The sequence below is a fragment of the Alligator mississippiensis genome, chromosome 5 (assembly GCF_030867095.1).
Source record: "Alligator mississippiensis isolate rAllMis1 chromosome 5, rAllMis1, whole genome shotgun sequence".
Classification (NCBI taxonomy): domain Eukaryota; kingdom Metazoa; phylum Chordata; order Crocodylia; family Alligatoridae; genus Alligator; species Alligator mississippiensis.
Genome location: NC_081828.1, coordinates 64,999,187 through 65,010,544, shown reverse-complemented (window position 1 = coordinate 65,010,544; position 11,358 = coordinate 64,999,187). Strand labels below are relative to the sequence as shown.

Below are 11,358 nucleotides of genomic sequence, written 5' to 3'. Positions count from 1 at the left end.
TATATAGATATATAGATATATATAGAGATATTTATATCTATATCTATATAGATATTTATATCTATATCTATATATAGAGAGATAGATCTATATATCTATATCTAGAGATAGATGTAGATTTAGCTTTAGATATAGATAGTATATATATACATACACATATATATACAGAACTGTCCATAGGGGGAAGCATATTGGGGCGACCACACTGGGCCCCACGCTTTGGGGGTCTCTACAGAGTGAAGCGGAGCAGTGGTGGCGTGGAGCCAGGCAGAGTGGTGGCTCTGCATCTAGCCACTCGCTCCCTACTCCCTGCTGCTGATGCTGTTGCTAGAATTGGAGGCGGCAGCTTCTTCGGGGCTGTGGCCCGGTTTGGAGCGGGCCCCGGACCCCACACCCTGCCTGGGCTCCCCACGCCCTGGGCCCCATACCCTGCTCAGGTCAGCTCTGTAGATACATATATATATATATATATATATATATGTATGTATGTATGTGTGTGTGTGTATATATATGCGTGTGCGCGTGTGTGTGATGTAAATGAAACACCACTGATATATAATACGTGTATATATGTGTGTGGTGTTTCATTTACATGACAGAAAAATGTGGATTTGGGGTTACATTTTCAACCAAAATTTGTTTTTTTTTAAATCAGAGAAAACCAGGATCCCTGCTGATGAAGGGCGCCTGTGCCTGAAAGCCTGCAAAGAAAGAAATGCCAAACTATAGAACTCTTGTTTCAGAAATGATACCTTTTATTGGACCAGCTAAAAGATCGCAAAAACATTATCTTTTTTTTTTTTTTTTGGTTTTGTTTTTTCCCAAAAAATTTATTCATTTATTTTGCAAATCTCTAGTTGGTCTAATGAAAGATATCACCTCAGCCAGCGCCACGAGTTCCGAGCCCATCTGGCTAGGAGGCATGTGGTTACCTTCTGCCAGCCATCGCAGCTCCATGCCCCAGCGGGGGACGGAGAAAACCCCAGAGCCCCATTATGCTAAAGAGGCTACTTCCATTGGCGGCTGGCAAGGAGAGGTCCCCGCGCCGTCACTGGGGTATGCTAATGAGGGCCGATCCCATTGGCTGGCCCCTCAGCGGCAGCTCCAAATCACATTTGCATGGCGGTGTGCGGCGGGCGGCTCTTTGTTGTCAAGCCCGGCGGGCGACGGGTGCCTGCGGCGCGGTCCTCGCCCCCTCTGCGGGCGGAGCGGTGTCCGCCAGGCTCGGCGCCCCCAGGGGCTCCCGCGATAGCCAGGGACGCGGGGGGCTGAAGCGATCGCTCCTCTCGGCGGCCGCGGGGCATCCCTGCCTCTGCCCCTGTCAGCACCTTGCTCTCTCTGCCTGCGGCTCCCCCAGCAGGGCGGGGGAGGGAGAAAAAGATCGTGGGTTTTCTCCTGCCTCCCCCCCGCCAACCCCACAGCTGGGCAGCATGGTGGATCTGGAGAGCGAGGTGCCTCCTCTGCCTCCCAGGTATCGGTTCCGGGATCTGCTGCTGGGAGATCAAGGCTGGCAGAACGACGACAGGTGAGTCGGGGAGGCGGCGCAACGCTCCGCCGGGCTGGGGGGGCCGGGGCCGGGGCCGGCGCGACTCGCCCTTTCCTCTGCTGCCGCCCGCGCCGGACCTGCTTCTGCCGCCTCACGTCTTTCCATAGCACATGAGCGCAGCCAGTGCGGGGACGAACACAGGCGCACACACACGCACACACACACACACGGCGGGGTGTACCCAATCTTGATCTGTCCTTCATCCTGGCCCCCACTCACAACCTGGTACACACACACACACGGTACCCAGTCTTCTTGATCTGTTCTTCATCCTGACACGCTCTCTGTTTCTCTGTATCTTCTTGATTTGTTCTTCATTCTGGCTCCCACTCAGAAGCTGGTGCAGGGACACAAACACATGCACACACAGAGGTACCCAGTCTTTTTGATCTGTCCTTCATCCTGCCCCCCACTCACAAGCTGGTACAGGGACAGCAGGTGCCCCACTTCTGCTACATGCTTCTGTACCACTCCCTGAGCTGCACTGTTCGAGGAACACACACAGACCTCCAGAGCCTCTGATGCCGTAGATCTCTAGCGAAGGTGAAAGCCTAAGTTTTAATAGTAACTCTAACTGGTTTAAAATGTTAACACCTAGGACATGTAGAGTTTACTGCAATTTCATAGTGCCTCTGGATTCCTCCTGGGGGAGGAATAACCACACACACACACACACACACACACACACACACTGTACCCCAGATTGGTTACTCTGTATTTGATTCCTTCAAGAATATCAGACCTCACCTATTTCAGTTGAATTGTATCAGAGTAAACTCACAACACACTCAAGTTTCTCCAGTTTCAAGAAAAAGAAGAAAAAATTCTGGTCTGCATGACATTAGGAAGTCCCACGGTTTGTATTTGACATTTCAGTCATTATTAAAGCTTTCCCAGTGATAAGCCTGGACATTCCTACATTAAAAGGACCTGGTGAAAGCTCTTCAATCTTGTATTCTCATGTAACAACTGTAAGGGCTGCCTGTGCTGTGACTGGTCAATTGCATCATTTGGTTTGTGTGTACAGCTGTAGAAACACCAGGATCATTCCTCTTTGTTAATATTAATATAGTATGGTGTGGTCCATTGGTCTCATCTTGACTGACACAGCCTGTAGGGAGTTGAAACCATTGTTTTATGGGTAGATAGAAAACAAGATTACAAAACAATTTCTTATGATAAAAATGGGCTCACACCAGGAAAGGCTGATTGCTGATGATAGGCACAATATTTTGATTCAACATGCATGGCTGTGCCAGTGCACTTGTTTCTTCAGATCTGGGTGTTTGGCTTAGTTTAAAGAATTGGTTTCCTAAACTGTTTTAAAAAAAAAACCAAACAAATGTAGGTTTAATTCTAAAAAGGACCTTTACATTTGTTAAATTAAGAAAGTAGCATTGTTGTTAAAATTTTTGTTATTCTGCATTATCAGTAATGTGTTCTTCATTATAATACACTAAACACATTGTTCCAGATGTCATCAATAGGCAAATCATTTTTTTTTCCACCAGGCAACTTCTTTAATGCATTAGTTAGGAATAGCTACTTCCCACCACAGCATAAGTCTACTGATCCAATGTAATAGCCATCAAATAAAGACAAGTACAGATTTTATTTGGCAGAGACTGATTTAAATGACCAATTTTAATTATGAATGAGTCTAGCAATTAAGAAATCTTGAATTAAATTATCATCTTTACATTTCCATATTTTACATTTGTACCTTTTTTTTAAAAGAACCTGGTTCTCATTGATTAATTACAATAATAATTGATTAGCAATTAAGTATTACTTTCTGATAAGCAGGAGGGTATGTTATGTACACTTAGGTTCTGTATCTTCACATTTATTTATGGTGACTGAAGTTTCTTATTTACAAGTTTTTTTCCCTTGTGGTATATATCAACTGCTGTTTGGAAATTGGAATTCAGTGAAAAAAGAAAATAATTCTGTTTTTCTTACTAAATATGTCGAAAAGGAAAATGATTATTAGAACCAGTTTGCTAGTTAAACTCATGGAATTATTAAAGACAAAAACAGCATTGTCTATACTTATTTGAACTGTTTCTGGTTACCTTGGCCTTCAGGATTTTAGAACTAGTACATCTTCGTATCTCACTCCTAGGTCTTTGTTTATAAAATAAAACCAAGCTTTACTACTTTTTTTTCCCTTTTGCTGTCAATTTCCACTTCCCTTCTTAGTGAATTAATCATTAGCTGAACTTATTTTATAAACTGAAATGTAGAAAATATTTTTCTCCTTCTCAAAGCTGTTAAAAGCTGACTTAACACTTCAAACTCTGGTTCCATGAGCTTATTATCCACAACCTTCTCCAATTTAGTGATTTGATTTTTGTATAATGCTTCAGCAGAAATATGTACTATTTACATTAAATGAATAATCTTGAAATGGATAAATAAAATTAAAGGTTAGTGTTTTATAGATTGCTAATTTAAAACTGAAAAGCAGGTTTATATTGTAAAACAGAATTATTTGAAATGTAAAACTTAAAAAAAAAAATTAAGCAACTCTATTTTAATTCACCCCCTCCAAATTAGGCATAGCAAAATATTCAGTCTGCCTTGTTCTTTAGTTACTGACAATTCCAAAAACTTTTAGGTAAGCAGGATCTGATATCAATTAGGAAGTAGTATATAGGACTTCCTGTAGACACTTCACATACCAGAGTACTTATTGAGCTATAGAAATCCCTTTTTAAAGTATGTGCACTAGAAATACTTTTTGTTGTTTTCAGGTTTGTCGAAGAAATGGCACTATTACTGGAAACACACACATCATAATATAGTGTGTGTGTGTTTGGATTATTGTAAAGCAAAAATAGTTTTTTTCAATTATTTTATCAGTTTTTAATACTAAATCAAAACATGCATGTACTAACCCCCCCCCCCAATAAAAAAAATTAAAAAAAGAAGCAACCACACACGTGGGATCCTGGAATATTTAATTGGTAAAATAATTTTCAATCCTGTGCTCCTCTTCCTCTGCTAGGTCATTGTCTCCCCTCTCCTGTTACTGCAGATAACTATGGCATGTCACCTCCCACAAAGAATTAAAACTAGTTGTCAATCACCCCCACCACACACACAGTGGTAACCTGTTACAGAACCTCCCTGTTCCTCCAAGAGGAAGGATCATGTGGAAATGGAGGAAACGTGCACCACAGTTTTCTTGCTAAAAGGTTAGCTTAATTCCATAAATAAATCATATTGTTAGTACTTACACATTATTACTAGGCCTGTGCAAAGTGGCTAGTATTCGCTTCAGATTTGGATTCAGCCGATTGGGGGGACAGTGATTCGATTTGGTGATTCAACTCACTGTCCCAAATCAATTCGTCCGAATCTGATTTGGAGATTTGGCTGCCACCGAATCGGCTGAATCTCCAAATGAAACAGGCCCCATTCCCCACTCACTTTCCCAGCCCCAATAATGGCTGCCCCACCCAGCCCCAGGATCCCGGCTCTTTAAAAAAAAAAAAAAAAGCCACCCTCACCGGCTGCTGCTAGGCAGGAGGATGATCCCCACTGCCTCCCACTGCCCCATTCTGCATGGGGGTGCTCTGCCACGAGCCTCCAGAAGTCCTGAAGGCCACTGCAGTAGCTGGCAAGTGCAGGGCTTTTTTTTTTTTTTTTTTTAAGAGCCAGGATGCTGGGCGGGGCAGCCATTGACAGGGCTGGGAGAGCAGGCAGGGTGCTCAGAGGGGCTGGGGGAGCAGGCAGGGGATGGGGCCTGGCAGGGATCCTCTCATGGTCTTCTCCCCCCGCCTCCACCCCTCTCCCCTGCCTCCTACTTACCAGCATAAAGTCCAGGTCCAATGCCCTGCAGTGGCGAGCAAGAATTGCCCGAATCTCCAAATCTCCTTCCTATTTTTTTCCAAATTGATTCAGAGGCTTTGAATTGGTTCGGACCTTTTTATTGGTCTCCTGATTCAATTTGGATTTGGAGATTCAACCATCGAATCAGGCCGAATCTCCTCTGAATTGAAACAGCACCCAAAGCTTCACACAGCCCTACATGTTTTTTGCATTATATGGACACTTTTGGAATATTACAAATAAATTTAGAACAAGAGTTGGAAATCTTTAATGAAAGGAGGTTAGACAATGTTGTTACTAGCTACTTTCTTATTAGAATGATTGTACACAAGATATTTCATACTTATTTGTGAATGTAATCTGTTTTTTTCTTGTAGTACTACATGACAAATGAGTTTATTTTAGAGACAGCATATTTCTTATTTGTTATTGAATTCAGCATATACTATTCACTTCTGTCTAAGGCTCCCACTCCTGACACATTCCCAGACATCTGCTTCAGCTAAATTCAGAAAGCTACAATCAATGTGAAATATTTTTATATTTATACTTGACAACCCAAAGGGTACATGCAGACATTTGGGGAGGTTAGATTGAGTTAAAAATGGCCACCTGATTTATGGTCAGTTAGGATAAGGAGGGCTGGGGTGGGGTGGGGGGGGGGCTTTGGAGGATCAGGGGGGGCAAGCAGAGTTGGGGTGCAGGTTGGCTGAATAGTGGAGGGGCTCATAGTGTTTACAGAGGGGCTGGGGTGGATGGGAAGCTCTCTCCCCATCTCCTGGGAACAGAGGTTATTTTTAGCCCCCTGACCCTCCCCTACCCCCCAAAGCACAACCCCCAATCCTGCCAGCCCCTTCTCCCATTGTTATTTCAATTGGATCCCAGCACCCACAAATATCTGTAAAAATTAGCACCAGGAGTGACTTGTGGGATGGGGGGGATGTTATACATTGGTGGGGTAGGGGGAGGGGCCACAATGTTTAAAAATAGCCTTGTGCTGACAGTGCAGGGGAGAGGGGTAGGGAAAGTGGGGTGGGCTAGTGGCTTGGCTTTCCCAAGGGGCTCTAGTAGTTACTTTACAGAAGTTCTCAGGGGTCTCACTTGACCTGATCTAAGTTAGACTACCTCCAAGATGCAGTTAACTTAGATAGGTGTGGTCATTTTTGGACCAATTTAACGGTCCTGACCTTCTGTACAGTTTGTGCTTAGACTTACCTAACCAGGTATCTAAGGTCCACACCTGGGTGAACTAAGTTAAATAGGGTGGCCAATTTTAATGTGATCTAACCTTCCTATCCCCAACCTCCTTGAATGTCAGTAGGTCATCTAAAACATCATATGAAGTTCTAGGAGCATGCAAATTGTGATTATTACTTTTAATTAGATTAGTAATTAAATGGTTCTATCCTCACAATGTGCATATAGGTCATTTCTAGCATACAAGCTGCTAACAAGAACTAGAGGAGGGAGAAGTGGGCCTGATGCACCTCTCTTTTCAGTCAACTCTGCAAAAGCAACAGTAGCTGGTGGCTTTTTTTTTAAAGTCTCTGAAAGAAGTAAGAATTCCCTGTTTCCTGTTCCCTCCATGGCACATCCCATCCCCTTCCATCCCCTCTCACCTGCCTGCTACCACTGCTGACCCCTCTGACTGGGCAGTGGGTTCCACAACCCTCCTGCCCCACTCCTGCTGGTCCCTGTGGCAAACTTGGATTAATCAGAGACTGCAGTATTAGCAAATTGGTTCCTTCTTCCTGCTCAATCTCCAAGCTGTTACCTGCAAGCCCAGGAGCAGCTGTAGGGGAAGACAACCTGCCTGCCACTGCTGTAATCACAGGCTGAGCCGGGCGTCACATGCAATCTGATGGCAGCAGGGGCAGGAGTGACTATGGAAACTCCCTACCTCCTGCCCCTAGAGACAGCGGGGACAGCAGCAGTATAAGAGGGAGAGGGGGATAGAGGGGATGGGTCACACCACTGAGTACAGAGGACAAGGCAGTGGAGAACCAGAGGGGGAAGGGAAATTCCTACCTGATTTGGGGACCTAAAAAAGTCCTTGCTTTGCTTGCTGCTTTTGCAGCATGATATGGCCTTGCGATAGGGAGGAGAAGCTGAGACCAGGGATTATAACCACCCTTGCAGCACCAGTAGCTGCTTCCACACCTCCCCCTCTTTTGCAAAATCCTGGATCCACCCTATCCTGGATACTAAAATACAGCTGATAGGCCTATCTATTTTACTAAAACCTAATGATCTATGGCTCTCTTGTGCGCACAGCTAATCCAAAAGTGAAAATTCCTGTTTATACTGAAACTTGAAAGTGGCCTAAGAATCTCTTCAGAGAAAAAAACAGTGGAGACAGCATAGGGACTCAAGAGGACTTTGTCCTTCTATCCTGCTCCCCGCCTAACACTTCCCTTATTTCAACCACCATTATATGTTGAGCCCCTGTTCTCTCCAGCTAGTCTTCCACTTTGGTCCTCTGAGTGCTGTCATCCTCAAGCCCCTCCCCATCAACCCATCTGTTATCTTTCCCCTTCATTCCTGCTCTTAGTGGCAAGATGTTGTCTCTTTTCTGGCTAGGCAACTGCAGAAGGAACACTGGGAATTTATATACCTACTTTTTTGTCCTGCGGCACACTGGAGATCAACGCACAAAAAATGGCGACAGTGCGCTTTTGAACTAAAGCACCTCCGACGTGTTGTGGTTCAAAAGCGTGCCATTGGCATTTTCTCAATGCCGAGGCACATTTCACCACGTATACAACTGCAAGTGCCGCAGCACCAGGCACTTTTCAAAGTGCCCAGTGCTGCAGTGCTTGCATGTGTAAAAATGCCCACTGAGAATAGACGATATTATCTTTATTCTAGGAAAACAGCATAGTGGGTGCAGAAACACAGCTACTGAAGCCTTTATAAACATCAGTGTTTGGGAACAAGTGTAAGAGTGAGCACCTAGCCAAGCATTTTTTGCAGTGGACAAATTTAGGAGAGTGCTTACACCTGTGCTTTGGGGATTCTACAAAGTGGGTGACCTGTGTCTAGGGACATTTTCATGTTTCTGCTTTCCTTCTTTTCCTAAACAAGTTTAATAAAATGCAATAGTCTGCAAAGGATGGAAATCTGCAGTATGCTTGTCTGACTTGGGAGTGGTCTTGGACCCAAGTTTCTCCATTCCCAGGGCTTGGGTGGGGATCCATGATGGGGGTTTGCAACTGAGTATCGAGTGAGGACACAGGTGGTTATTAGATAGCAAGTATCGAACAAGCAGTAATAGGCGCTCATTGATAAAAAGAAAGAAAAGCCAAAACAGAAATAAAAGAAAAGAGGGGGGAAAAAGAAGGGGGTCATAGAGTTATGATTGTGTACCAGAGCAGCCAGTTGCTACAGGGGAGATGCACAGAGGAGCAATGCAGTGCAAGATGTAGGGTGGATTGATCAGACCCAAATCACAGAATGCTTGGTGTCCAGGCAAAACACTGAACCAGGTCACAATCAGTTCAAAATAGTACTTGATTTTCCATGTAAACTTATGAACCATTTCAGGACAATTTAAACTGGTTTAACAGACTTGTATGCCGGTTTGCTTTGGGTTTAAACTGAATTTAAACCATTCAAAGAGCTTTGTGTATCTATGCCCAGTGTCTGCTGGTGTATGGGAGGAATCATGGAAACCCTAGTAATCATTTGTTTCCAAGAGAGACTCGGACATTGTCAAGTAGAAACAGATATGGCTTAAAGCAGAATTAAGAACATAAAATAAGGGCAAATTATGCTGAGGGGAAACCAGCACGGGTTCGTAGCAGGCAGATCATGCCTGACTAATCTAGTCTCTTTTTATGACCAGGTTATGAAACATCTGGACACAGGAGTAGGGGTGGATGTCGTATACTTAGACTTCAAGAAGGCCTTCAATATGGTATCCCACCCCATACTGGTGAACAAATTAAGAGGCTGTGACTTGGATGACTGCACAGTCCGGTGGGTGGCGAATTGGCTAGAGAGTCGCACCCAGAGAGTTGTGGTGGATGGGTCAGTTTCGACCTGGAAGGGTGTGGGCAGTGGGGTCCCACAGGGCTCGGTCCTTGGACCGATACTCTTTAATGTCTTCATCAGTGACTTGGACGAGGGAGTGAAGTGTACTCTGTCCAAGTTTGCGGATGACACAAAACTGTGGGGAGAAGTGGACACGCTGGAGGGCAGGGAACAGCTGCAAGCAGACCTGGATAGGTTGGACAAGTGGGCAGAAAACAACAGAATGCAGTTCAACAAGGAGAAATGCAAAGTGCTGCACCTAGGGAGGAAAAATGTCCAGTATACTTACGGCCTAGGAAATGACCTGCTGGGTGGAACAGAAGTGGGAAGGGATCTTGGAGTCCTAGCAGACTCCAAGATGAACATGAGTCGGCAGTGTGACGAAACCATCAGAAAAGCCAATGGCACTTTATCGTGCATCAGCAGATGCATGACGAATAGATCCAAAGAGGTGATACTTCCCCTCTATTGGGCACTGGTCAGACTACGGTTGGAGTACTGCGTGCAATTCTGGGCACCACACTTCAAGAGGGATGCAGATAACCTGGAGAGGGTCCAGAGAAGGGCCACTCGTATGGTTAAGGGCTTGCAGACCAAGCCCTATGAGGAGGGACTAGAGAACCTGGACCTTTTCAGCCTCCGCAAGAGAAGGTTGAGAGGCGACCTTGTGGCTGCCTATAAGTTCATCACAGGGGCACAGAAGGGAATTGGTGAGTATTTATTCACCAAGGCGCCCCCGGGGGTTACAAGAAATAATGGCCACAAGCTAGCAGAGAGCAGATTTAGACTAGACATTAGGAAGAACTTCTTCACAGTTAGAGTTTCCAAGGTCTGGAATGGGCTTCCAAGGGAGGTGGTGCTCTCCCCTACCCTGGGGGTCTTCAAGAGGAGGTTGGATATGCATCTAGCTGGGGTCATCTAGACCCAGCACTCTTTCCTGCTTATTCAGGGGGTCGGACTCGATGATCTATTGAGGTCCCTTCTGACCCTAACATCTATGAATCTATGAAAATACTCAAAGGTGTATTGAAAAATATTTACCTCTTTTTTCCCTAAAAATTTGCAGTAAAAAGGTTATTCTTGTATTTGCATCATCCTAAAACAACACATTCAGGCCACATACAGATATTCCCAGGATCCGATTTACAAATCACAGTTTATTTAAGTGGCATGATTGTAAATCAGGTGCTGACTGTACAGACATTCACCAGTGCCAGGAGCCTAATCTAAGTAATCTGGTGTGTGGGGGAGCAGAACTAACAGGTCTGTAGTGAGGTTGTCCATTCAGGGTTGGGTGGTCAGAGGACTAATGATAGCCCTGTTAGAGTGTGTGTGGCGGTGGGGGGAGGAATGAAAAGCACAGTTCTGGGGTTGGGGTTGGCAGCTGAGCTTTCCCAGCCCCACTGCCACACTGCAAACGTACATACGTTCCCAGGATCTGATCTACAATCAGACAGTTCACTAAGCTGTGTGATTGTAGATCAGGTCCTGAGTGTACATACATTTGTCAATGCTGGGAGTTGCTGTGGGAACACCATCTAATTTGGGGTGGGTGGGGAGGGGAGGGATTGGTGATGGGGCTAGTTAGTCTGCAGGAAGAGCTAGTACATTCACAGTTGGGCGGGGGGGGGGGTGTTGGGTGTTCTCGATCCAGGGTTGCACTGGTACACCCATTTAGATTAGCTTGGGAATGGGTTAGCCTGAGCTATGTAGCTTACTAGGAGAAGCAAAGTTAGATAAGGCCAGCTGAACCTTCCTGAATGAATGTACAGATGGCTCTTAGATTGACCTAACCCTGGTTAGGTTGATCTAAGTGCAAGATCCATACATGGGTGAACTAAGTTAGAGTGGGCAGTCATTTTTCCCCACTGATCTACCCTTCCAAACTTGTATAGTTTGGCACTTAGTTCAAACTAATCCTGGTTAGATGGATCTAAGTGTAA

General features: G+C 44.9%; 1 protein-coding gene across 4 annotated transcripts in view; it reads left to right on the top strand.

The window, feature by feature from the left end:
• The first annotated feature begins 1,149 nt into the window (after window positions 1–1,149).
• Window positions 1,150–11,358, top strand: part of KCNT2 (potassium sodium-activated channel subfamily T member 2) — a 369,322-nt gene continuing 359,113 nt past the window's right edge. For 3 of the 4 annotated variants that reach the window (XM_059728415.1, XM_014610366.3, XM_059728414.1), the window contains exon 1: window positions 1,151–1,525. In XM_059728415.1, coding sequence (XP_059584398.1) covers window positions 1,431–1,525 — 95 coding nt within the window. In that variant the 5' untranslated portion in view covers window positions 1,151–1,430. Of the gene's footprint in view, window positions 1,526–11,358 lie in introns of all 4 variants that reach the window. The other variant, XM_059728413.1, reaches the window with a different exon arrangement.